Source organism: Podarcis raffonei, chromosome 4 (genome assembly GCF_027172205.1).
Source record: "Podarcis raffonei isolate rPodRaf1 chromosome 4, rPodRaf1.pri, whole genome shotgun sequence".
Lineage (NCBI taxonomy): Eukaryota > Metazoa > Chordata > Lepidosauria > Squamata > Lacertidae > Podarcis > Podarcis raffonei.
Window position 1 is genome coordinate 43,063,952 of NC_070605.1, and position 27,644 is coordinate 43,091,595.

At 42.7% G+C, this 27,644-nt stretch overlaps 1 protein-coding gene across 1 annotated transcript; it reads left to right on the forward strand.

Annotated features, from left to right (window-relative positions):
* On the forward strand, positions 1-26,299 carry CD80 (CD80 molecule). Its single transcript, XM_053386443.1, has 6 exons — positions 1-323; positions 2,077-2,188; positions 19,620-19,943; positions 23,834-24,109; positions 24,860-24,982; positions 25,993-26,299. The coding sequence occupies exons 2-6, from the start codon at positions 2,092-2,094 to the stop codon at positions 26,079-26,081; spliced, it is 909 nt and encodes a 302-aa protein (XP_053242418.1). The 5' UTR covers positions 1-323; positions 2,077-2,091; the 3' UTR covers positions 26,082-26,299.
* The last annotated feature ends 1,345 nt before the right edge of the window (positions 26,300-27,644 follow it).

A 27,644-nucleotide genomic window follows, 5' to 3' on the forward strand; every position in this document is an offset into this window, starting at 1 on the left:
AATGCCCGTGTGCTACCACAGATTATCAATCTAGCCTGCTCCTCTGTTACTCTAATGATATGGAAAGTGCTGGACAAGGATTGAAAGTTTTTGATTTTTTTTTCCGACGGCAGAAAGGGGAAGTTGTGGGGGTGGTGACATTTGGCTTGTCTTAAAGTCATGTAGCTCATCTTTCTATGCAATCACAGGTTAAGAACGAACTACTTAGAGGAGCTTTCTGTTGCGTGGGACATAGCCAAATTAAGATTAGTATTTATACCAATCACTGAAGGAAGAGGCATATATCTGGAAGGCAAATCATCATTCTCTGGTTCCTGCTTACTGTAAGTTGACGGCGAAGGACCCTCTTCCTTCCTTTTTCTTAATTTGCTAAGTTACAGTGCAGACTGATTAGATAGATTGTTTCTTATGAGACTGGCATAAGCGGGGAGTTAAAGTTCATTTAGTTTTAGTTTTCTTGACTCTTTCGCCCCACATCTTTTTGCCTTAAGAGAAGGCTGGTATGGTGAGAAATGACAGGAAAACCGGAGGGGGTTGGGCAAACGGTCAGATGGGGTACTGAAAGAGGAATTTTGCATGGCTGCATACAAACAATGCAATTGAAGCACATTTAAAGCACTTTTTCTTCAAAGAATCCTGGGAGCTATAGTTTGTTAAGGGTGCTTGGGATTTTTGCTGCGTAAGGAGTAAACTACATTCCCAGGATTCTGAGGGGGGGGTGCTTTAAATGTATGGTATGCATGCCTGTGTTTCATTTCATTTTTCATTTGATAGCAGTATTAAGGACATTTTAAAGTCTCAGGGAGCTTTGAACTTGGCTACAGATCTGCTGGTCAGGCCACTTACCGTGAGGTAGGAACTCTTTAGAAACTCCAGCAGAGGCAATTCTACAGCACCTTCTGTTACCTTGTTTCATTTGTGAATTTAGAAATCTGAAGTCTCTCACAGCAGTGCTATTTTTCTAGAAAAAGAGGTGCCAGAACACCTCCCTCTTTCTCTTAGAATGGCAATGGTACCCACTTGAGAAAGGGCCGGGACTGAGTTCTGATCAGTTCCAGCTAAAAAACCCCTCTGCCCAACAGCATATTAATCAGATCTACACCAATATGTTATTCTCACTGGACGCAGTAAACAATAGTTCTTCCTTTTCTTTCTGAGACGGTAGTAAACATCTTTGGGAACTCCTGTAATTTCAGCTTTTCCTCATATGACTTTCATTTTAGATCATTCATCATCCCTGCATCCATGGGCATAGCCAGGGGGGATGGAGGAGCAGTTGCCCCCCATCAAGTAAATAAAAATACTTAGCTAACTGACCAATTGCATCGCAAATAACTCAGTTTTGTTCTCCCCCAACATAAAGCCTCCCCCCCACTCCAATAAATTCTGGCTACGTTCATGCCTGCATCAAGTTCTAGTCATTCTGTCCCTGAAAGCCTCTTGATAATCTCGCCTAGGAATCAGCATCTGAAAACAGTTTTCCACCTATAGTTGTTTACCTGTTTATGTATGACTGCTTCTAGAGTCTGGGATCCAAGGCTTAGTTGTGGTACAGCATAACTTGTGTCACAGCATCATAAAAAAAATGCATCAGCAAGATATATGCTCTGACTTTAGCCTTCTGTTGTGTCAACCTAATACTGTATGTACTTGCCAGCACATAAAGTGTGAACCAGTGTTCTTCATTTGTTTTATCTTCGCGAGCAATTGATTAAGATGGTAAAAAACTGATGCACATTACACAGGACTGGCTCTGGAACTGCTTTCAATTAATTATATGTTGATTGATTGATTATTTAATTATTGCTCCAAGCACAATTGTGTGTTCTCTACTGTTTGATAACGAATTCTTATGCAATTGCTGATGCCCTGAGTATCATATGCCACCGTGGAAGCCATGTGCTAAATTGATTGATAAGATAGATTGATAGATTAATGTGGGTTGCAGAGTGGGTAGGGGAACAGAACTGTCAAGAAAAAGCAATACTACCTATAAATTAAACTAAATCACCTGAACTGCACAAACATCCTGCATTTCTCTCTGTAACTTTTTGCCGTTTCACTGCTTCAGTCAAGGTGGTCTTGGAAAATATGATGTACACACAGAAGAGAAAACTGATGTTCTCCACACCCGTTCTAACGTGGTTCCTCTGGCTTGGCCTCTTTGTGCTTCCTTTTGGTTGTTCAGGTAAGCCCAACAATTCACTGTGTTTGTCCTCATAAGAGCATTACTTGACATTCCTTGCTTATTCCCAAGAGGAACTGGTGTGTGTGTGTGTTTAAAAAGTGGTGGATGCTTCATTCTTTGCACTGAACTCAATGAGACTTACTTCTAAATAAGCGTACACAGGACTGTGGTTTACAATTTAGGAGTTTCTGTGTGAATTTCAGCTTTGCCATGAAATCAGCAGCATTAGGCAAGCCTCAGCTCAGCCTTCCATTTGCTATATGGTGATGGAATGTGCTGGACAGCATCTGCCCAGGTGTTCTTCAATAACTCAAAATTCTCAGTAGTTTATCTTGTAACAGGATGCTGGTTGTGCTGTGGTCTAAACCACTGAGCCTAGGACTTGTCGATCAGAAGGTCGGTGGTTTGAATCCCCGCGACGGGGTGAGCTCCCATTGCTCAGTCCCAGCTCCTGTCCACCTAGCAGTTTGAAAGCACGTCAAAGTGCAAGTAGATAAATAGTGGGAAGGTAAACGGCGTTTCCATGCGCTGCTCTGGTTTTGGTGTTCCATTGTGCCAGAAGCGGCATAGTCATGCTGGCCACATGACACGGAAAAACTGTCTGCAGACAAATGCCAGCTCCCTCAACCTATAGAGCGAGATGAGTGCACAACCCCAGAGTCATCCGTGACTGGACGTAATGGTCAAGGGTACCTTTACTTTTATCTTGTAACAAAAACAGTCAATGTGTCAATAGAATCAGCCTCCAAACTGAGGAATTGAAAAGAAGCCAATGTAAATGCTGCTCTTTAAAATAGAATCCAGGACATTACTGGCCAGCAGAGATGGAGGAGAAATTCACTTCTCATTTTAAGCCAAACCTATCAAATTAGCACTTTTGAAAACGATAAGAGAACCAAAGCATCTTTCAAGATTCGCACGTTCCTGATTTTTCGCAATACATTTCTCCAACCACCAACGTTTACACAAATGCATATATGTTAGGGGAAAGTGTGCATTGAATATATACATGAAAAGAGCATTGCAAAAATGTGCTGTTTTAGGAGAAATTGCTGGCAAAAGTGTGTGTATACACAAGTCAAAATGCATACAAATATGTATTTATGAGGAGACAGTTGCATAATAGTGAAGAATTTTCATGCGGGTTTTTTTTTCCTTTAAAAAATCACAAACTGCTGCAGAAATGTGGAAAACTGAATTTAAGACTGGAAAATTGAGAAACTGGGAGAACTAAAATTGGCAGATCCTTACATCCCCACTGGCTAGTTAGCTTATCTGCTTTGGAGAAACTGATGGGAAATGCCATAATATAAGATTGCCAAGCATTAGAACGTCGAGTTTTGATGAGAATGGATCAGTATGGTTTCTCCTAAGGGAAGTCCTGCCTCACCAACGTTTTGGAAATTTTTGAAGATGTAAACAAACTTGTGGGTGGGGAACAGTCCAGTCGAGTAGGGTAATCCACAGAGAAGCATGTGCCACCTTCACTATACAGCTTTCTTAGAATGCTGAGGACACAGCTCTTCACCCTGGTCTTTGACACCTTATATATGTGTATTTTAGGGCACATCCTATTCCTATGACTGTTATTTGTTTTAACTATTTTAACTATTTAATATTCAACATTGTAACCAACCCTGGGACCTGCTGGGTATAAAATAATAATAATAACCATTATTATTATTATTATTATTATTATTATTATTAGGTGAAAATAATAATAATGGATATTATCTACAGAGATTTTCAATACACTTTTGATAAATCCTTTAGCAAAGGCTCTTATTTAGACTTAGCAGCTGAGGAATAGGAAGGTTGGTATTCTTATGTACAGTGGTACCTTGGGTTACATACGCTTCAGGTTACATACGCTTCAGGTTGCAGACTCCTCTAACCTAGAAATAGTACCTCGGGTTAAGAACTTTGCTTCAGGCTGAGAACAGAAATTGTTCGGCGGCAGCACAGCAGCAACAGGAGGCCCCATTAGCTAAAGTGGTGCTTCAGGTTAAGAACAGTTTCAGGTTAAGAACGGACCTCCAGAATGAATTATGTACGTAACCAGAGGTACCACTATATTAAGTAAAGGTAGAAATACCTCTGATAGTGAAGTCCAGTCACGGACAACTCTGGGGTTGTGCGCTCATCTCGCTCTATAGGCCGAGGGAGCCGGTGTTTGTCCGCAGACAGCTTCCGGGTCATGTGGCCAGCATGACTAAGCCGCTTTTGGCGAACCAGAGCAGCACATGGAAACGTTGTTTACCTTCCCACCAGAGCGGTACCTATTTATCTACCTGCACTTTGACGTGCTTTTGAACTGCTAGGTTGGTTGGAGCTGGGACCGAGCAACGGGAGCTCACCCTGTTGCAGGGATTCAAACCGCCAACCTTCTGCTAGGCTTTGTGGTTTAGACCACAGCGCCACCCGCGTCCCTCATTCTTATGTATTAGTAACTGATTAAACAAGAAGAGAGTAGGAAAAAGCAGGCAGTTTTCACAATGGATAGTAAATTGTAGAGTCCCATAAGGATCCATAATGTGCCAGTGATTTAAAGCATACATTTTCTAGAGTCAAAGTTGATCCTTGAAATGGCCGAGTTTGCAGATCACACCAATTTACTCAAGGTGATGAAAATGCAAGTGGACTGCAGAGAAGTCAAAAAAAGTTATCTCCAAACTTGGTGACTAGACAGCAAAATGCTTCTGTGTAGGCCCTTGTAGAGTAACATATATTGGGGCACATATGCCTAACTTCACTTATAGATTGGCAGGGTAACTTATCAGGAAATAGAACTTCAGCTCATTGAACACATCAGTTCAGTTTGTAGTAGCTGCATGAGGTTAAAACTGGATGTAGTAGTACAAATACCGGTAATCTGTTTTCAAATGGACACACTAAGGAATAATTCACCTGCATTGATATTTATTTCAACGATACAACCAGTTTCTCAAGAAGTACTTTTTCAGGGGCAAAAAAGATGCAATGGATCTGATTATAGAATTAAAGTTCGTGTGTTTGCAGTCAGGGGGAAAGTACCTCATCACTTCATGACTAAGGAGAGATTGAGTGTGAGTGAGATTCATAGACTACGTGGGTGGCAGGTGAATTCCCCATGGGTGTAATGTTGGCAACCTCAGGTTTAGATGGACATTTGGTCTAATCCAGCAGGGCTCTTTTAATGTTTTCATGAATAATAATACCAACCTACCTTGCCAAGTGGTTGTGGGATTGTAAGTTTATTTCTCTGAAGCACTGAGTGCTTTAAAGTGGTATCTAATTGTTTATTTATTTGTGTTATATTGTAATGGGAAATGTAGGACAGGGACTTCCCAAGGATACGTGTTGTTCAGCAGTGGGAGAGTCTACTCAGAAGGTAGTGGACTGCCCTTTGCTGGAGGTTTTAAGCAGAGGCTGGATGACCAGGTATCAAAGAGATGCAATAGTAGTGGATTTCTTACATCAACAGAGGGTTGGACAAGATGATCTTTGAGGTTGCTTTCAACTCTGAGTCTATGAATGTGCTAAGGTTCTTATCATCCCTTCAGACACTGTTATTAGGCTGGAGAGGATATAAGCCTTTGTGGGTTTTCCTGTTTTGGTGGAAGATGTCAGACTGCTCTTGCTCAGATCAAAGGTACCAGGTCTTACCTTTACTCCCGGGTTGATCTCTTGCTATCACACACATATAAGATTCTTTTGCAACTTTATGTTGGTTTTATGACTCGCGCTGGTGGACTTTGCCTTTCTCTCAGGTGACTGGTGTCAAGCGGCACATTTCTCAAATTACTTGGATTAGTGAGTTGCTAGGGTGGGCAAATCAAAAGAAGAGGCAATGCAAAGAGATTGTTTGATGAAGTATTTAGTCCAACATGAGCACAAAATTTATTTAGTTCTCTGGGTATTCCAAAGATCTGGAAGCTCGGAGTCAACACTCTCCAGTTGTCAGAATGTTAGTCTTGGACCTTGGAGAGCTATTTTCAAATCCCAAATCACTGAACAACCTTAACCAAATCACTGTGGTTTAGCCTCCTTAATGATTCAAAATGGTACACAGTTCCAACATTCCATTGTGGGAACATTAATATCCATCTTCTGGCTGCTTATAAAGATTAATGGTTTGTAACCACTTCATACAGTACAGTAAAAAAAAAAAAAATCTTAATAATAAGGTCCCCAAGGTGCTGACTGGGAAGAACTTATTTTCTTATTCTTTTGTACTTATTCCCCATCTGCTGATGAAGCAAGAGACTTTAGAAAAGGAATGGGGAACTTGGATCTCTCCATATGTTGTTGGACTGTGGCTCCATCAGCCTCAGCCAACAAGGCCAATTGTCACAAATGAAATGAGTTTGAGTTCAACATCATCTAGAGGGGCATAAGTTATCCACCCCTGCTATAGAGGGATTCATGGCACACACACCCCAATATGAGAAAAATCTCAAGCCTGAATTATGGTGGGACCCTGGAGTAAATGGCCTACTTCCCATATCATAACTTAACACAGTGTTGCCAAGCCGTGAGGACAATTCTGCACCTAATCAGAAGCAGTGAAGTGCTAAAGTTCTGCTGAGCACAGAAGTGGCTCCAGAGAAAAAAAATAACCCAAGGGGAGACCCATCTCACATATTACAAGCAGAAACAAGCCTATGCTTGTTTATGATATGAGGCATACAATCATCCCATTTTTCTAATTCAGACAGGGTGGGCACACTGCTTTTAGAATCGGCACTTATGTGTATATATACACACACACACACACACATACATATATATATATATACACATACACACACACACACATACATACACGCATTGAAAGGACAATGGATGGGACCATGTATCGTCAAATCTTGGATGAGTACCTCCTTCCCGCAACCAGGGCATTGAAAATGGGTCGAGGATGGGTATTCCAGCATGACAATGACCCAAAACACACAGACAAGGCAACAAAGGAGTGGCTCAAGAAGCAGCACATTAAGGTCCTGGAGTGGCCTAGCCAGTCTCCAGACCTTAATCCCATTGAAAATCTGTGGTGGGAGCTGAAGGTTCGAGTAGCTACACATCAGCCCCAAAATCTTACTGTCTTGGAGAGGATCTGCAAACAGGAGTGGGGCAAAATACCTCCTGAGATGTGTGCAAACCTGGTGGCCACCTACAAGAAACGTCTGACCTCTGTAATTGCCAACAAGGGTTTTGCCACCAAGTACTAAGTCATCTTTTGCAAAGGGATCAAATACTTACTTCACTCATTATAATGCACATCAATCTCTGACTTTTGTCTTCTGAGTTTCTGGGGGTTTTCCTGCTGTTATTCTGTCTCTCACAGCTATAATAAACCTACCATTAAAATTATGGACTGGTCATTTCTTCGACAGAGGGCAAACGGGCAAATTTAGCAGGGGATCAAATACTTCCCCCCTCACTATATATATATATATATATATATATATATATATATATATACCAAATTACTTTAATTTAATACAATTTCTTAAAATCAGGTTTCCCACTCTACACACGTTTCTTCATAATAGAGGAGGACAAGAGAAAAAAAGACCATTACAAAACCATAAGAAAGCACAAAGCTCCTTGTTCTCCCCTTTTCCTTTCAGGCTGTTGTAAGTATTCTCAAATTTCAGAAAGCCATTCAAATAGCTTCAGAAAACTTGTCCCGGTTCTTTTGGCAGTTGATTGATTACAGCCCATTAGCATATGATGCTTTGGGAGTGCCTCTTGATTAATGTCGATTATCCAGATTGAGGAGGAAGCTTCCGCAAATCATACCGGTAACAGAGGCTTGTCCATGGCAGGGGCACACTCCCAGATCGCTCCCATTCTGCCTTTCAAGTTGACAGACACAGGATTGCGCAACACTGCGGGATGCTGTGAACTCCCCAGACCCCAATGAGGAGTATCAAGAGGATTTACATCTCATTTCCTCTCTTTCTCCTGCCTGAACTTCTTTGCAGCCCCCGGAGGGCTACGAAGAACAACCACCATTGATCTAGGATGGGGCTGGAAACCAGCACTTATGCATTCTTGCCCCTTCCACAGCACTACATATGTCTCATCAGTTGAGTTTACAAATGGCAGCTTAAATGGGTCACATAGGCCACAGTGATGGTTGTATCAATTTTCTGAATATAGTGGCATGATCATCCACAGAGGGAGAGGGAGCTGTCCCCACTTCTGATGAACCATAATCCTAACTTTCATTTTAAAGAGAAAGATAATAAGTTTCTAGCATTTGTAGAATTATAGAATTGTAGAGCTGGGAGGAAAGCAATGACAAACCTAGACAGCATCTTAAAAAGCAGACATCACCTTGCCAACAAAGGTCCGTATAGTTAAAGCTATGGTTTTCCCAGTAGTGATGTATGGAAGTGAGAGCTGGACCATAAAGAAGGCTGATTGCCAAAGAATTGATGCTTTTGAATTATGGTGTTGGAGGAGACTCTTGAGAGTCCCATGGACTGCAAGAAGATCAAACCTCTCTATTCTTAAGGAAATCAGCCCTGAGTGCTCACTGGAAGGACAGATCGTGAAGCTGAGGCCACCTCATGAGAAGAGAAGACTCCCTGGAAAAGACCCTGATGTTGGGAAAGATGGAGGGCACAAGGAGAAGGGGATGACAGAGGACAAGATGGTTGGATAGTGTTCTCGAAGCTACCAGCATGAGTTTGACCAATCTGCGGGAGGCAGTGGAAGACAGGAGTGCCTGGCGTGCTCTGGTCCATGGGGTCACGAAGAGTCGGACACAACTAAATGACTAAACAACAACAATGAGAGCTGGAAGGGACCACAAGGGTCATTTAGACCTAACCCCTTCAATGCAGGAATCTTTTGTCCAACATGCAGCTGCAACCCACAACACTGAGATTAAGAGTCTCATGCTCAACCAACTGACCTATCTCGGCAGAACATGATACAGTATATAAGGCAAAATGTACAGTCTCTGTCTCTGTCTCTCTGTCTCTCTCTCTCTCTCTCATAAAATAGTCTGTTCCATTGGTGTTTTAGCACCCCCACCTCAAAATAAAACACAACACCTGTGGATGTCCAACAATACTGGAACGAGTGTGCGACCTCTACAGGACTTTGGGCCAGAAGGTCAATACTCATCTCGGCAGAATGAGTTCCCCCAAATGCAGTGAGGCTGGCTTATCCCATTTTTGTCATAAATAAAGTACTGTGCATTCCCATCTGATGAGGGAGCATTATTCTAAAAGTACGTAACCTCGCCATATGCTCTGGCATGTGCTTTTGCAGTGGCAGGGCTGCCCAAAGACATTCTGTGTGAGGCAGAGCAGCAGGTGGCAAACCTCCCACCCGATTCCAGGCACATATTACCCCAGGCCAGCCAAGTTATATTGGGACCTGGGGCAGAAAATCCCACAAGCACCTCTCCCCTTTCCTCAGATGTAAGAATACATTAAATAAGTAACCATTTGCTGTCCCGTCATTGTCGCTTAAAATCGCCTGGCTGAGGCAACTTGCTCTTCAGCCACTACTGTCTTTATTGATGCAGTACAGTCTGGTGTGGTTTACTTGCACACTGCTTTTTAGCACAAAGGTCCGCAAAGCAGTGAACAACGTTACTACATATTAGTACAAAATAAGCCCATGTATCTAAGTAGACTTCGTAATTTATAAAGTAGCACTATATGGATTGGCAGCTAAGAAGATCAGGAGAAAAGAATGGTCAAGTGCAATGGTGATTCAGACATTTAAGCTGCCACACTCTACCTGAGAACCCCTTGCTTTTCTATCGTATGCAACAAATAATTTTTAGGAGAAGTGATTGTGGTTTATTGTACCTGCAGTACCTGATGTTTTTATGGTTTTTATGGTTATTGTTGCTTTTCTTTTTGTTCCCTTTGTGAATAATGCCATGGCCTTTGGCTAGTGCAATAAAGTTTATGATGATGATGATGTATGTAAGTACGCTACATAAAATATCTCAATTAAAACAATATTAAACAGTGGCAGGATTTTCAGTGGCAAGTGCCATGGAAAAACGTCAGGAGGTCGCAGTGGGGCTGAGCTCTGCTCCCTTTTTCACTGTTTCGGTCACTTTGCCCCTCAGGGAAGCCAGAAGGCAAACGGAGGGATGGCAGAGGCCTCGAGCCAGGCAGTTCGTCTCCACTGACCTCTCACACATTTCATCAAGCCTTTGAGAGTAAGGGCTTCTGACAAATGGTGGAGCCAGCTGTGGACAATGGACACAGCATTCTGTCTCCTACTTCCTTTGAATTCAGAAATCTGCTTTTCCCCTCTTTCTGAAATCATGCCTTAAGCAACACCGAAATGTGAAACAACAACTTAAGAATGAGTTTGGGGGAAACCCCAAAGAAAACAGGGGAAAGTGTTAACCAAATTAAGCAAATAGAAATTGAAATCACACACACCTCTACCCACACCCACACCAAAGTGTACTGAATGAAATGTGTCTTGTAATGCTGGATACAGTTTGGTCTCAAATCATTTGTGTCTGGGGCCAAACTAGGAGTGGCATGGAGTCACACCAGTTTACCTCACCAGTGAGGGAGCAAGGTCCTGGTGAGCTTTGTGGCCCACGTGAGGATTCACAGACAAGCATCCCAGTCTTTCATCACTAAATCGCACAGTCCCTTTGAGCTAAAAGCTGCTATGGGAAAGATTTCAGTTTGCTCTATAGGCAGGGGGTTAACCTTCCACGACCTTAATCCACACATACATACACGCTGCTGTGAGTTGAGAAGAAGAAGAAATGCAGATATTGTACCTGTCATTTTCTCTTCCATAGCTAATTGCAGCTTTGGAGAGTAGAGACAAGGGAAAAGGTTAAGCAATCCACCAAACTGCCCTCCTCCAGTGGCTGCTTTTAACTATATCTATGGTCACTTCCAGACAAGCTGTTCACTCAGCATTCATTCTTATTTTTTCATAGGGTGGGTTATATGACATTGCAGGAAGCAATTAACACCTCACACTTTCCAAATCATTTCCTTATCACTTTCCTTATTGCAAAAAAGGGCTAATTTGGGGGGAAGTGGGTTTGCTGTGCAACGCCACCAAATCTACTTTAATTGTGCTACCTGAATTCGCCAGAAAATAGAAACAGGCTGGGATTGCCCTAGTTTGAGTATCAGCAATCTTGCTGATGATGGTATTGATCTGAAATAAATAAACTTGGCCAGTGATATGGCCCCTGTCAAAACCACCACATTGGGCCATTTGGACCACCCAACCTAATGCAGTGCACAGCCCACAAATACTCCTTGTTTTGCGGACTGCCTAGGATGGCTGAAATGGTGGAGGGGGGCGGGCTTGTCAAGCACCTGGCACTCAGCAGTCATTACCAGCAAGCTGCATTTGCCTTGCTGTGTCGCAGGTTGAGTCAGCCTACTTTCAAAGACACAGGGACTGATTTGTGCTGTCCCTTGCATTTTGAAAAAAGAAATGCTGGAAACAGTTACAGTGGTACCTCGGGTTAAGAACTTAATTCGTTCTGGAGGTCCGTTCTTAACCTGAAACTGTTCTTAACCTGAGGTACCACTTTAGCTAATGGGGCCTCCCGCTGCCGCCGCGCGATTTCTGTTCTCATCCTGAAGCAAAGTTCTTAACCCGAGGTACTATTTCTGAGTTAGCTGAGTTTGTAACCTGAAGTGTCTGTGACCTGAAGCTTCTGTAACCTGAGGTAACACTGTATATGCTAACAGCAATACTCCATCTTGGGTTACATTCCAGGTTCCTTTCGGCCACTCCCTCTCCCTGCTTCTGGGAAACCCCTAATATATTTCTAATACTTCCTTCCTGCTGATCTCTTACAGGAGTCTTGCGTCACATTGTGCACTGATCCAATGCGCACGAGATTAATAACATTCTAGAAATGATTTTTTGTGGTGATGACAGCTTTCCTCATTTGGAGGACAGTGCTGTGTTGACATTGCATAGTCTGTGGCCAATGTTTCACAGTTTGTGGGCGTGCAGTTTTACAGCTGCAGCCATATGCCTAGGTCTGGATTTTGATTCTACTTGGATATTGTATGAATCTTCTTAAATCTTGTAATACTGGAGAACAGAAGTAGATTAAATCTGGAGTTGGCCAAGCAGGACAGCTCTCTCCACCTTCTGTGGCAAACCTGAATGCTTCCTATACACCAGTGTATTCTGCAGTCTGTGGAATAATGGTGTGTAGGAGAGCCTTCTCTGCGGTGGCCCCCAGGTTCTGGAACTCTCTCTCCCCTCTGAGATGTATCTGGCTCTGTCATTGTATGTATTTCGCTGGCACATCAAGATGCATCTCTTCACCCAGAGTGGCTGGGTAGATAAGTGGTGCAAATATGTTGTTGTTGTCATTATGTATTAAAGTAGATTTTGTGATTCCTCCCTCCAGTGTAGTCGTGCTGGTTACAGTTTTAGCTGAAGTTATAATTATTATGTTAAGCTGCATTATGGAATTATATGCATCCTGCCTGAGGACCTCACGATGAAGCATGGGCTATAAATTGAATAAAGGGATGAGTATTAATTTACTCTGCATTTGCCTGCATCCTACTGCTTCTTAAAGCTGGTAAAGTGTTTGTTCTTTTTAATACAGATAGACAGCAAAATTATCTATACTAAGTTATCAACAGCTCAAAATTTAACTCAGAAGATACAGGGTGTGAAATGGCAATCTGTCACTGCGTAGTGCCTGAATATTTATGTACATGAATTTTGCATGCTTGGGCACTAGAGCCCAGATGTAGCCAGTATCTACTCTTGAGATGCAGTTGCTAGAGTCTAGGGGAGAGCTGAACTCTGTGTGCAGCTTGGGAGTGCTCCAGGACTTAGAACTGACCCAGTTATTAGCAGTGGCCGGAAGCACTTCTCAGCTGCTTCAGCTGGTGTGTTGGTTGCTTGTAGAAATCTGACATGGCCATTCATTCCTCTCTCTCCCCGCCCTCATTACATCAAGGTTGGATTATTGTAACAGTCTGCAAGAGTCTGCCTTGAGAAAGCATTTGGAAGCAGCCAGACTGTTGTCCAATGTGAGTTGCTCAGTCGTATCACTTCAGCAATGTTCAGGCACACCAAGTTGCCTATTTGGTCCTGGGATCAATTTTTATCCTTTAAAACTTTAACTAGCCTGGGACCCAGGATCTAGAGTTAGGGTTAGCAGGGAGGTGGCCATGTTTGTGGACAACACCAAATGATTCAAAGAGCTCTGAAAGGCTTTATGCTGAATACAAGCGCATGGGCAGGCACACTGGAGATGCATGCTGCAGTCCGCAGCCAGGAATGGCCGTCTTTCTGTCTGCTCCCTTGGTCCCTTTCAAAGCAAGACAGTCAGGTGACCAAGCCAGCAGAAAGCAGATGTGGCCACCATCAGGATCCTGACTTAGGAGAAGGGAATGGCTTTAAGGGACCTCAGGAAGTACAACCAGGGTTCTGGTGCTACTGCTGCCATCTCTCAGCATCTGCCACCTGAGGCAGCCATCTCACTCTAATTAATGATAGGGTTGGCCTTGGAATAGAAGTAAATCTCCCAGGGGAAGAATAAGATTGCATCTGTTGTTTCCCTCCCAGCATGGGATTCTCCCAGATCATGGTCTCTCACCGCATGGGGTTTCCCCAGTTTTCTTAAGAAATTCCTCAGTCCAGTCACTGGGAAATCTCCAAGTCATTAAGGACCCTTAACAAATAATAATAATATAATAATCATATTTTAAAGTAGTTTATTGCAAAGTGCTTGCAATAATTACCTCATACATGATGCAGGGCTTGTCCATATTGGAACATTGTTTAAACTGTTAGTCTATTTTTCCTCTACTCAAATTAGACCATAGCAGGCTGAAAAAGAAATGAAAGCAATTTTAAATTCTCACCAGCCCACACTTTTCAGATTGCTTCTCTCTCTTTCTCTTTCCCTCTCTCTCTCATTCTCCACACACACCTTTCACATTGTTGCCCAATACTTATATATGTATTTCTAAACAGCTTTGAGACTTTTTGCAATCGAGCAGTATATAAAATTTATGGAATGAATACGGTAAAGATTTTTAATGTAGTTTGTGCAGTTTTCTAGTTTTGTGGAGTCAGGGCCAGCCCACCATGAAACAAGGTGGGGCAACTGCCTCAGGTGGCAGGATCCATAGGGCAGCAGATCCTAATGTATAACTTTATTCTCCACCTTATTCCTGATGTAGATCTTCACTCACCTCTCCTTCCCTAGTGGGGGCGGGACACCATTTGGGGGTTTGCTTCTGCCACCAAAATACCTTGGGTCAGCCCTGTTCTAAGTAGACATGCATAGATTTATGCTGTAAGTAAAACGGAAAACAGATAATAGCAGTAATAAAATGAAACTCAGTGATTATGGTATTTACTATATTATAAGTGGACTTGTGGGACAGTTAAAATAAAACAGCCTGAGGGACAGATCAAGGGCTATTTGCAGTCAGGGTGTCTAAATTATGTAATTGAATCAAAGCCGGGGGGGGGGGGAATGCATAGAGAGCTTCCATATAACATGGAACCATGGCACCATAATATATATATACAGTGGTACCTCGGGTTAAGTACTTAATTCATTCTGGAGGTCCGTTCTTAACCTGAAACTGTTCTTAACCTGAAGCACCACTTTAGCTAATGGGGCCTCCTGTTGCTGCTGTGCTGCCGCCGCACGATTTCTGTTCTCATCCTGAAGCAAAGTTCTTAACCTGAAGCACTATTTCTGGGTTAGCGGAGTCTGTAACCTGAAGCGTATGTAACCTGAAGCGTATGTAACCCAAGGTACCACTGTATATATAATATATTTTTAAAAACTAGAATTCCTTGCTTACTGAGTGAGTCTGTACAAAACCATGGTTCATAAATCTTTGTGGAATGAGTGAATTCACTAGAAATGCCAGATCTGGAACTGAAAAGCCAAACTTGTTTCTGCTGTAGGCTGGGCTTCTGCTTTCTTTTCTTACTCATTTAAATGTCACAAGTTCACTGGTCATAGGGGATTCCCTGACTGAAAACTAAAACCTAAAACCATGCTGGATAATGACAACATATTATGTCTCCCTGCAAGGTGGCTGAGGAAAAACCTCAAATGGTTTTGTCCCCGCCCCCGCTAGGGAATAAGGAAGATCTACATCAGGAATTAAGTGGATCTCGTAAGGCCATCTTGTAGTAACACAATAATTTGCGATGCCAGGAACGCCATGACCTTTCTAGTATTCACCGCAATGGAAAAATAAGAGAAGCGCATGTCAAGATCAGTATGGAACAGTAGCCAGAATGTTTGACCTTAGACTGAGGAGACGAGTTCAAATCCCCACTTGGCTGCAAAGATCACCTTAAGCCAGTTTTTTCTCTCAGCATAGCCTACCTCATAGGAATATTGTGAGAATAAGCGGGGGGCTGTGTACAAGCCCCCAATCTTCATAGAAAAGTGTGGGATAAAAATGTAATTAATAAATATGGAAATGATTTAACAATCTCAAGGGAGGAATGTCAGGAAAGTAGGTCTCTACGAAAACCAACCACGTGTGTGGTTGCTCCATTGGTGAGAACATCATCGATCAGCGAAACAAATGAGGAGATGCACATCTGATTGTGTGGCATTTAATCATACAGAACAAATTTAGAGAAGGCTTGTGTACCTCATTCAAGAGGGGTGTGTAAATATTTGAGTGTTTAAAAAATAGATATAGGTCGTTATACATGGGGCTCCCATCCAAATTGCTGTACATATATAAATATGATGTCTCCAAGCAGCAAATGTATATTTGAGAATGTACATATGCAGGTACCAAACATATTTTGCCTGTCCATGCAGCAGAAAATCAGTTTTCTGTGACATAATATGTAAAGCAGCTGTAGCTAGACCTTGAATTAGAGTTACTGAGCCCATTTTTTTGTACTGGCAGGAAAAGAGAACAAGATTAGTCCCTCTCACTGAGACAGTGAGAGAAATTATGCACAGGGTTTTGGTGCTGGTACCTTCGATTTCATCAGGATCACATGCTGAATGAGAGATGCCTCCCACACAGGCCAGTTACAGGGACTATTTAGTATATTGTCTATTCCAGTTTCCAGATTCGTTTTCATTTTTGCTTTGTGGCAACAGCACACCTCCACTGTGAGTTAACTGAACTTGCTGAATGTTTGCGGGCAGCATATTTCCTCTTGTCTACAACTGTTATGTTCTGTAAGCATATTCTACTTGCAGTTTCCTAGGTGTTATGCAAGACAAAGGTAGGTGTGACATTAGCAAAAAAATTCCAGTAACTGTGTGCTTGCTCACGGCTGTCCTGCGCAGGTTTTTGTTCTGCTTTTCTGGGCAGAGGGGGAAAATTAGCCTGCCAACCAGAAAGCTCCTTAGGCAAGTCACAACAAGTTGTGTCTCTGACATCCGCACACCCATGGTCTCTTTCTGGTATGATGTCCTCTGTTGGTGTGGTTAGGGTGGTGTGAAACTGCCCCCATAACATTTTCTAGGACAATGTGACAGACCACCACCACCCTGAATTGTAAGAAAAGGGGTAGATAATAGTAGAAGTTTCACAGGGCTGGGTGGATTTCAGGCAGATCACTGAAACCGGTTACCAAATGCAATTGGGTCATGTTTTATTTAGTCATTAAATAATTAGCTAGATAAATAGTTATTATCTAAATAAATAGTTACTTAGTAATTAATTAAAAGAGCCAGTGTGGTGTAGTGGTTAAGAGCGGTAGATTCGTAATCTGGTGAACCGGGTTCGCTTCCCCGCTCCTCCACATGCAGCTGCTGGGTGACCTTGGGCTAGTCACACTTCTCTGAAGTCTCTCAGCCCCTCTCACCTCACAGAGTGTTTGTTGTGGGGGAGGAAGGGAAAGGAGAATGTCAGCCACTTTGAGACTCCTTTGGGTAGTGATAAAGCGGGATATCAAATCCAAACTCCTCTTCTTTTTCTTCTTCTTCTTCTTCTTCTTCTTCTTCTTCTTCTTCTTCTTCACAACATTTATATGCTACCCAGCAACAAAAGTTCTCTGCAGTTTTAGAATAAAAAGTTAAAACCATAAGTAAGAAGTAAAGCAAAAAACCAAAAACAGAATTTAAAACAGAAATGGACTGGCAGCCACACATGCCTTCTTGTCAGAGGTCCCAAGACACAGCTGGGCACCATCACAGTACTATTGTGCTGCTCCTCTATAAGAATTGCAGCCTGTGCTGATAGGACTGAGCCCTCAAGGTGAAATCCAGACCATAAATGTCAGAAATTGCCCCTGGATTTTGGAAATAACCCAAGCACAGGTGATATGCTAGACAAATTATTTTGGCACCTGAGACTGAACAAATTATTTTCACACCTGAGGCAAATTATTTTGGCACCTTCTTCCTGGCACCAAAAAACACACAGCAATGATAAATTAAATAAAGAACCGTTTGCTGAACTTTTGTCACACCTCAAATTCACAACCTGAGGCAGCCACTTCCCTCTGTCTAATGGTAGGGAAAGTTCTATGCAATCTCTATCTTGACAGATCCTTTCTACAAACAATTTTCAGTTGCCAAATTCTGCTGTATTTACTGTAAACATAGCCCAGCTGCATTTTAGCAAATGATGTTCTCTTAGTACCTATGGTTCTAGTACATTTTAGTTCCTTGAAGTATTTTGTTTTCCCCCTTGGCTGGGTTTTAGTGCTGTTTTTATTGTTCTTCATCTTATGCTGCCTCATGATGGCTTTATGATGATTTCTGTGCCATTTTTATACACTATTTTTATGATTTTGTGGTTTTTTTGGGGGGGAATAGTAGTTGTATTTTATCGTTTTTAAATTTGTGAACCACCCAGGGGGTGTGGCTAATTGGGCACTACATAAATTCCATACATAATTAAATGCTACCAAGTTATTCCTGTGGTTTCAACTCAGAAACCTATATTGGGCTTTGGTATATGAAAACTGTTATTAACTTATTTATTGCCAATCATTTCCACCCTGCCTTTCTATTATAGTTATTAAAGAGATTAAATTATATAAATCTAGATCCACTCTCTACATATATAACCCCAGATCCTCCGTAATTTTGTCAAAAGATTCCGTCCCTTTTATTCACAGCCTGTACCAAATTATTTCATGATATATGTACATAGAATCATAGAATTGTAGAGTTGGAAGAGACCCCAGTGGTCATCTAGTCCAACCCCTTACAATACACAAATCACAACTGAAGATGGGGGGGGGGGACAGGTACATTAGCCTGGATTCATTTATTTTAGGGAAGCTTTTTTAAAACAAACAAACAACAACAACAGTCCTGACAGCTGGGAAAATGCCTACAAGCATGCAAACTAATAGTTCAAGGAGAAAAGGCAAACCGGAAGAGAACAATGGAATAGATGCATGTGACCAGTTTTGATGTATAGAGCTCTGGTTTGCAATTCACAGATATTTCATGAATAACATTCAGTGGATTCAAACCAGGGTTGGGGAAGCTTTTTCATTCCCTCTGGATAACCTTTTGGGAGCCACATTCTAGGTGGTGGGTAAGGCTGGAGGCAAAAGCGAGCAGAACAACAACAAAGTTAACTATTGACTTTATACAATAGGCTGACTTCTCCACACACTCATACACCTCTCTTTATCCTTCAGACAAGCATGATTCAGACAATAAATCCCCTCATAACGGTGTTTTCTCCTAAGTAGGACTAAGCTGAAGAGTGTGTGTTTTGAAAAAATATTCTCTCGCCTCCCCCATGAAAATACACCCCTCTCTTGGCAATTTTTCAGAGAACTATGCTAAAAGGTGACAAAGTGCTCCCCTCTTTACTCGTTCCATATTGTAATTCCAGTTACTCTTACTTAGATCTCTTCCACGCTTTGTGTTGCTCTCTCTCCCCTACCTGCCCCATTCAGAATGAGGGCAAATGTGCTAAAAAGTCATAGAGTTGGAAGGTACCGCAAAGATCATACAGCAATGCAGGAAACTTTTACCCAACGTGGTGCTTGATCCCTCAACCCTGAGATTATGCCCTACCATGTCTACCAACTGAGCTACTCCAGCTTCCTCACACTGAAATGAGCCATTTGGAGGTCATCACATATGAAAGCTGTGCCATGTTGTGGCATCATCATGCTCACCATTTAATTTCTGGTATTCTGGGATCATGCAATCGGGGAAATGGGACAGGAGAAACAGAAAGCAGAAATAATGGAGGCTGCAAACAGTCACTGACAAGTCAAAGAGAGGTATCTTTGTGGGAGAGTATGGGGAAATTTATTGCACTACTAATGGGAACTGATTGTGGAATTAATAGTAGGCTGAACTCCAGAAATCCTTGTTTCATTAATGACTGATGGCCAGTGTGTGTTGTATATCTCAATCTCCCTTCCCTTTTTGCAAAGTATTGTTTCAACGCAGAGATGTAAGGAAGGACTTGAAGAACAAGCATCTGTTTCACAAGATCCTGTTTCTTGTTTTCTTCCTCCCCAGACCCTGTCCCGGTAACAGCCAAAATAGGGGGTGTAGCCACACTCCCTTGCAACTACAAAATGCAACGGCCCCTGGCATCTTACAGGATCTACTGGCAGAAATACGTAGGCCCTGGTATATCTGACCTGGTTGTGATAGCTTACAGCAACGGCGAAGAAAACACCGTAAAAGACATACATTTCCAGAACAGGACAAAGATGGATGAGAAGACTCTTACACTTTGGATCTCCGGTGTGAATGTGTCCGATCAAGGCAAATATAGGTGTATCATATTACTGGAGGAAGAACACAAAGGTGATAAATGGGTACATTTATCAGTGTCAGGTAAGTGCTTGTCTAGCAAAACAGGATTTTAAGTACCCAAGCAGTGCTGAAGGGTCCTATTCATTTGTGTTAGACAGGGGCTGTTCATTTTGAGTCACTTTTCTACAGTCAGAGGCTGGTTCCCTGGGGCAAATAGAGCACTGCTCCACCAACCTATCTATCCTCAGCCAGCTCCAACTTCCCTGTTTCTTCACACCCAGCCCAATGGGTGGCATTGCCTGCAAGCTTCCTCCTCCTTAGTCTCAGTGTTGCCCAAATAGAATTTAGCGGGGTGGGGGGAGAGATTGGGGGTGAAATTGGCTTGCTCTGCCTGTCATTGACTCTGGCTCCACTTACAGTTGGTCTCCTTCCCATGAGCCACTGCTGCTTTCTACTCAGACATGCCATAGGCCTTACAGCAGGGACAGGGGGACATTTTGGCCCAGTGGGCCAAATCCTTATCTCCCCACAAGTGCTTCCCAAACCCCAGGCCTAGGATTGCCAAAGCACTTTGTGCAGCAGTTCCAAGACGGCTGACAACTGGAAGCTGAGAACTTCTTTTGAAAATAGGAAATGAAACACACTTTCACATGCATTGGTGACTAGCAGTCCTCTGCTTCCCAGTTACGTTCCAGACTCCATCCACTGACCCAGCTCAGCTCTGTCCACTCAATATTATTGCTGCTAAATATTGTTTACGTCACGGGTGTGAGACACAAGGCCCGCGGGCCAAATCCGGCCCGCCAGACCTCGTCATGTGGCCTGTGTAGCCGCCGCCAGCCACCAGCCTTCACCTTTTATTCTCGCTTGTGGTTTTTTTTTTACACAGTAAAGTTTACATGGTGCGGCTCCCTACTCGACTCCCCCCCGTCGCTCTTAAGGACATGGCTGCTGCTTCAAATGTCCCTGTGTCTCTCAACTTGCGCCTTCGTCGTCGGGGGCTGAAGCGAGGCGGGCAGCTTGCTTCTCTCTCCCGCTCACTGCTCAAAAAGAGCAAGCGGAAGGTCAGGTCTCTCCGCGCCGCGGAGGGGGAGTCTTTCTCCTCGGAGAAACTTTTTTATTCCAGCCTTAGATCTTCTCCAGGGATGCTGGATCCCGGCATGCAAACTCGCCCTGCGGGAGGCGTCCTCTTCTCCTCCACGCTGGATTTCACCAGCCTCTTCCTCTTCATTTCGCCTTCCTCTTCATTTCCCTTCCCTTCCTCTTCATTTCGCCTCCCTCTCCATCTTTGCACGGCCAGCGATGCCCATGTTCTTTGGGAATATGGGGTGGCTGGTGTGGGGGGGGGTGAGTGGGAGAGAGAGAGAGAAGCGCGCGCGCGCACACACTCCAAACACCCTTAAAATAAATGTAAAGTGGGGGCGGCGATGATGATGGCCGTGATGGGAGGGGGCTGTGTTCCCTGGCACCCCCTCCACTCCCTGCACCCCACCGCCACCTTCCTCCTCCTCCTCCTCCTCTTGCAATTTCGCAGCAAGCCAAGCGAGGAAGGCGATCTGGTGCCCGGCTCTCTATCTCAGCTCCACAAGTTGGACTCCGCGCCCGCGCAGCGGCGCTGGGCGGTTCTCCCCGTCCGGCACATGTCAGCCCCGCTGGCACATTCCTGGGAGGAGATCGGGCTCCTTGCAGCCCTTCCATCACTCGGTCACACAATTGGGCGGCTCGCTCTCCGCCCTGCCAGCAGCTCCGTCTTGATCTCTCCCTCCCGTCTCGGGGAAGGAAAGGAAAAAGCCGGAGATCCAGTTGCAGGCAGCGTGCTCGCGCTCTTTCGCCTTTTGCAATGGCACCCCGAGATGGGGGGGGGGCAGGGGAATTAGCCAAGGAAAATGAGAGTGCACAAGGCATGTTGATGCTTTCCTGTCAGAGCGCTCTCTCTCTCTCTCTCTCTCCCACACACACATTTTATTTACAGCCCCATGCCGTGTATGTTTACTCAGAAGCCAGCCTCACTTTCTTTGACAGGAGTTTCAAGTAAATGCACATAGGATTGCAGCAATCGTCTCATTAGGGCTCATTATTTGTAACAACTTTGTTTCCTAGTTCTGCTGGATCTCTCAGCGGCCTTTGATACAATCAACCATAACATCCTTCTGGACCGTCTACATTATTACAAAAAACAGTAATAATTGAATGCAGTGACAATAATTTATGATAATAAAGAGTGGACACATAGTCCTACAGATACAACCGGCCCTTTGAGGGTGACCAAACTGCTGATGCGGCCCCCGATGAATTTGAGTTTGACACCCCTGGCTTACGTTATCCTGAAAACATATCCCTTTAGGTGCTATGACAACGAGCAGCAGAGGATTATTTTATGCTTCCTTTTAGGGTCAAGCCCTCAGAAGGCATCATATATGAAATAAACATAAAATCTAAATACCACGACATTTGACGTAAACACAGTCTCCATGAATTAAAAGACAGTGGTAGAAATAACAATAAGATATTAATAGTACAGTAACATTCCTTCCAGAATAATATATTATTACTCATTCAAGTAAAAGTGTTAATTAAAAATATATAAATGCTTTTGAATTTGTTTAGTGTTAATTTATTTAACTTAAATTCTAATAATTAACAGACACAAACAAACGTATAGTCTCTTGGGTCCAACATTACTCAACGTTGCTATGAGGGGAATGTGAATTTGAGAGAAAGGATGCTATTTTTCCCCAAAAAAATTTTTGATTGAATTTTCCACAATTATAACACTTACAATCTAACAAAAAAGAAAAAGAAAAAAGGGGGACACACACACATATGCCAAAAGAAAAAAACAGTACAATAGATTACAAGAAAGACATAACCATAACCACAACATAGGATAAAATAATCTTAAACCTTTACAACCCAACCTTGTTTACATATTGGTTGACTTCCTCTAATCCCTCCCTTCTGAGTTTCCTTGTATGTAACAGCTTTCCAATATCATTCTTCAACAAAAATATTTCCAATTATTATCTAACTTGTTCACTTTTCTTACTATTCTAAACCCAATTTATTTAATAAATCCTAATTTAATCCTAGGCCTCTTTGGTGCTTTCAAATGATTTCTAGTTTTTAATATTACAATATTTGTTCAGGTAGTCCTTAAATTTCTTCCAATCTTCTTGGTATTCCTTTCTGGTCACGGATTCTTCCCGTCAGGTCAGCTAGCTCCGAAAAGTCCATCATCTTCATCTGCCAATCTTCCACAGTTGGTACTTCTTGTATTTTCCAGTTCTTGGCTAGTAAAATTCGTGCAGCCGTCGTGGCATACAAAAATAATTTAACATCTTTCTTGGGCAATTCTAAACCTGTTATCCCAAGAAGAAAGGCCTCTGGTTTCTTAATAAATGTATATTTCAACATTTTTTTTAATTCATTGTAAATCTTTTCCCAGAAGTCTTTCACCTTGGGACAGGTCCACCACATATGAAAAAGGGTACCTTCTTTTTCTTTACACTTCCAGCAGAGATTGTCACTATTATGATACATCTTTGCTAATTTTACAGGGGTTAAGTACCATCTATACATCATTTTCATAATATTTTCCTTTAACATCATACATGCAGTAAACTTAACCCCTTTCTTCCATAACCTTTCCCAATCTTCCAGCATTATATTATGTCCGAGAGAAAGGATGCTATTAACCCGTTATAATAAGAACTCTTACCATAGAAAGTAATTTAGAATTCTTAGTAATATAGCACCATTTAGATTACAAGCCATGGCAGGAACCTCCATGAATGTCTCCCATTGAAATGAATGGGATTTGCTAAAGATCACTCTGCTGTTCCAGTGCAAGTCAGATTAAATTTGATGGTTCTGTAGAAAAACAATCCTTAAGCATAGTGCCAATAACATTGTTTGACATCTCAATATGTACAAGTGTAACTTGTGATCTTACTGTCTTTTCCTCCCTCTAGCTGACTATAGGAAGCCTGTCATACATGTATCACATAATCCCTGTGGCCCAGCTCAGTTGACACTGATGTGTTCTTCTCATGGAGGATATCCAGAGGCTACGATGTCTTGGTTGGTCAATAATGAGACAGTGCGGTGTTCCTATACTTCCATAAAGGACAACTACACTGAAAGTTTTAATATTACTGGCAACTTACAGCAAAACGTGTCTGAAGATATCTTGGTCCAATGTCGAATACATTATGCAGGTTTCCAAGTGTCCACCGACCACCTCTTGTGTAAGTTCCCTCAATCATACATTGAGACAGTGTTTCTCATTTGTGAAATATAGCCATTCAGAACTTACAAGGACTAAACCTCAGAATTTTTCAAATGAGATTGGTTCCATATAGGGAGATCTACAAATGATGAATGACCATTCATTTGGCGAGTCTTTATCTCTGAATCTAAAATAGCTGTGTGTTGTTAGGAAGACACTGTATCTTTCCAAACTTTTATTATTATTATTACTTCCTATAGAAGTTTAGCATCACAGCTGAAATATTTGGTCAGCTGATGGGACATTTCTGCTTTTTCATGGATTCCATCTTGAACAGTACCAGAAACACTTGCAAAAAATATAGGTAGCATTGTAACTATTTAGCTGAACCAGTGAGAAATGCAAAACAGAGTCACTGTCTTGGATTATTTGTATGTTCCTGTGTATGTGCGTGTGTGTGTGTGTGTGTGTGTGTGTGTGTGCAAGCAGGCAGCAAATATTCCTGTGCCTCAGCTTGGAATGTGGTATCCATTTGTTTATCCCTACAATATTATCAAGAAGATGGAGGGAAATGTAAAACAGTAAGCAATGGCCATGATTTCCGTATGTAGGCGGGTTTCAAGTTTAAACAGGAGAAAGGAAAACTAACTTAATGTTGGAAGTGCTCCACTCAGATAAGTGACACTCAGTGCCCCAAAGTATTGCTTCTCGTGTGCCCCTTGGGCTCTTCAGTGCAGTCACAGATTTATCTTCAATTCTCTCGTTTCAGCAATAGGGAAGTGCCCCAATTCATCTCCACCGCCTCCTCCGCATGGTTTCATAGCGGCTTCCATTGTTATCCTCGTCCTTGCTCTCGTGATAGTGCCAACATTTCTCCGATGCCGCCGCCGCAGTAAGTTCTGATGCCTTTGTGACCAACCAGTGTAGGAAACTGTGGTGTGGTTGAGAGCCCTGCTAGGAATTCAGAGACCCAGGTTAAAATCCGCACTTAGCCGTCAAGACTTCTAATCAGTTGTCTCTTAGCCTAGCATATCTCACAGCCTTGTTACCAGAGTAATAGGTGTAGAAGAACCACGCACACCACCAAGAAGAAAGGCAGCATATAAATGCAATAGGTATCTTTTCATAAACCCTTAGGTTACCACTGGAAACAAACCATTGTTCATAGTTTACATGTTCCAGGGCTGTGGCCAAAAATTGCAAGCAGATCCTTAGGCTCATTACATGCTCAACTTAAACTGTAGCCATGTTAGGAAATGAATGTTTGCTTTTTATGGGTTGTATCCAGCTAAGCTCAGTACAGACTAGGCCCACTGAAATTAATGAGCCCAAGTTCATCATGTTCATTAATTTCAGTGGGTCTACTTTGAGTAAGGCCAGCATTGGATGCAATCCTATTTATTTAACAATATTTCTAGTCCCACTAGTGCAATGGGCCCTTTCCCTGGCGTGCTGCCCACGAATTCATAAAAAATATAGTAAGAGGTTTACAGGACTAAAAGCAACAAGCTAAAATCATACTTTAAAAAACAACAACACACAACCCCTCCCAAACCAGGAATGTTTCAACTCAGCAAAAAATAACACTAAGTGTGTGTGGGGGGGGGAGAGAGAGCAGCCATCAGTGACATCTGCAAGGCCAAAAGTACCCCATCCCTGGATTAAGACATGGGAGACTAGAGTTCAAATCCCCACTCAGCTATGAAGCTCACTGGGTGACCTTGACCGATCATAGCCTCTTAGCCTATGTTTTGTTCTTCTTTATTGACTTTTTGACCCATACTCCACCCTCATGACTAATGGGAATTCTCCCCACCCCCACTCTTTGACATAGTTTTAAAATTCTTAGTCACATCGGTAAAGATTTTCTGTTCAATGTTGCTGAACCGATTGACGTTTCAGAGCCTGTGACATCTCACCAGCCAGTGGCAACAAGTGAAATGACATTGCAGCAGCTTTCCAACGGGACATCGGAAGCAGCATGTGCCTGACCATAGAGAAACCTGGGCAGTGGCGTTTGATTTTCAACATTCTGCTCTGGTGAAATGGACATAATCACCCTGGATCCCAGAACCTGGAGTGCATCGCTCTTCACAACGACACAGGGCATACCTCTCTCTTTCCAGGTGTGATAGAAGCATTGCTCAGAAAAATGGCGGGAGGGGTAAGGGTTAAAAGCACTACCCACCATACTGACGGTTCCACCTCAACAGCATTTTTTACAAGTACACCCCCCCCACCAAACGATACAACGCGTAGTACCATCTTCTAGACAACTGCCTGATTTGGAAGGGGAAATGAACCGTCGTTCTTCATAAGCAGAAATTTTACAGTGAAGTTCATTTCAAACCAAAGAGTGCTTCCCACACTCCCGCTGGGACAGATCCACTGGCTTGGACATCTCCAGCCATCTTACTGCGTGAAACCACCTCTTCCTTGTGACTTGTGAGCAACTCTACCAGCAAAGCAGCACCCGTTTCAAGTGAAAAAGGGAGCAATGCTTTGGCAATGCTCTGTCTACAAAACAACACCAAGGAAAGCAAACGCTCCTTTTATGAGGTATCGGCGTCCCAGCACCCAAAACTAATTGGGGGCACCACATGGGATGCACGGTAAACTGGACCACTTGTCCCCAGCTGCAGAGCCCATTGATCTTTGCTAAACTAGCTCTCACTCGTGTTGTAATAAAATCCTCAGTTAGGGGTGTATTTAGTGTAAGGGTGAGATGTTCTCGCCATTATTTGCCATCCACGCACATGCAGTTTGCAACAGAATGGAAGGTACTAGTATGGTTCTGCAGCTGCAGAAGCCATACCCAGGAACAGTATTATTGCCTGCTATGTAGGGTAAAGAGTGTTTTCTCATTTTGGAAACTCTCCTTCAACTTAAATTGTGGCTTGCACATAATTTATCACCTCTCCTCCCTAATTTTATTTACCAGAAAATAAGCCTGGCATGCTTATAGCTTTATTATACTTGTTGCTATGGACCCTCTATGTAAATGTAGGGGTACCAGGAACTATTTATTGGCCATATGAGTATTTTTAAATATTCATTTGCTACTGCTGTAATAAGATTTAGCGGTATGTATAAGCTTTAATGGGATATATGCCTATCTGAGCATCAGGATTTCAATACTATAAGCACACTTAACTCTTAAGCAGGATTCTTCCATGGCATTCAATGGAGGAAGAAAATGCCCAAGAGCCAGGGGTTAATTCAGTTTATCTCCTAACTCAGTTTGTCATGTAAACAGGCTCTAAATCACCATTATTCGGTTTAAACCGAGAGTTAACCCATTGAAGAAAGCAGACCCAAGTTTCACTAACACTTTAGCAGAAACTCTCCCTGCCACATTAAAGTTTGTCTCTAAGGTGATTAACAAAGGACGTGGACAGGTTTTTAGGGTGTCTGCTTATTTGTAAACCACAATAGGAACTGTAACATGTTATCAGTCCTGTCTGTTTAAAGCAGCCCAGCTTTTCTGCAGGCTTCCCAAACAATGTATTTCTCAGCTGTGTGCAAAATGTATCCAAGCATTGCTGTCTCCTATT

Bases quoted from the DNA above. Each gene is read 5' to 3' on its own strand.
- CD80 (XM_053386443.1), top strand. From the start codon at position 2,092: ATGATGTACACACAGAAGAGAAAACTGATGTTCTCCACACCCGTTCTA. The intron at 19,944-23,833 runs GTAAGTGCTTGT...TCCTCCCTCTAG, and splicing joins GGTACATTTATCAGTGTCAG to CTGACTATAGGAAGCCTGTC. The intron at 24,983-25,992 runs GTAAGTTCTGAT...TTGACGTTTCAG, and splicing joins TCTCCGATGCCGCCGCCGCA to AGCCTGTGACATCTCACCAG.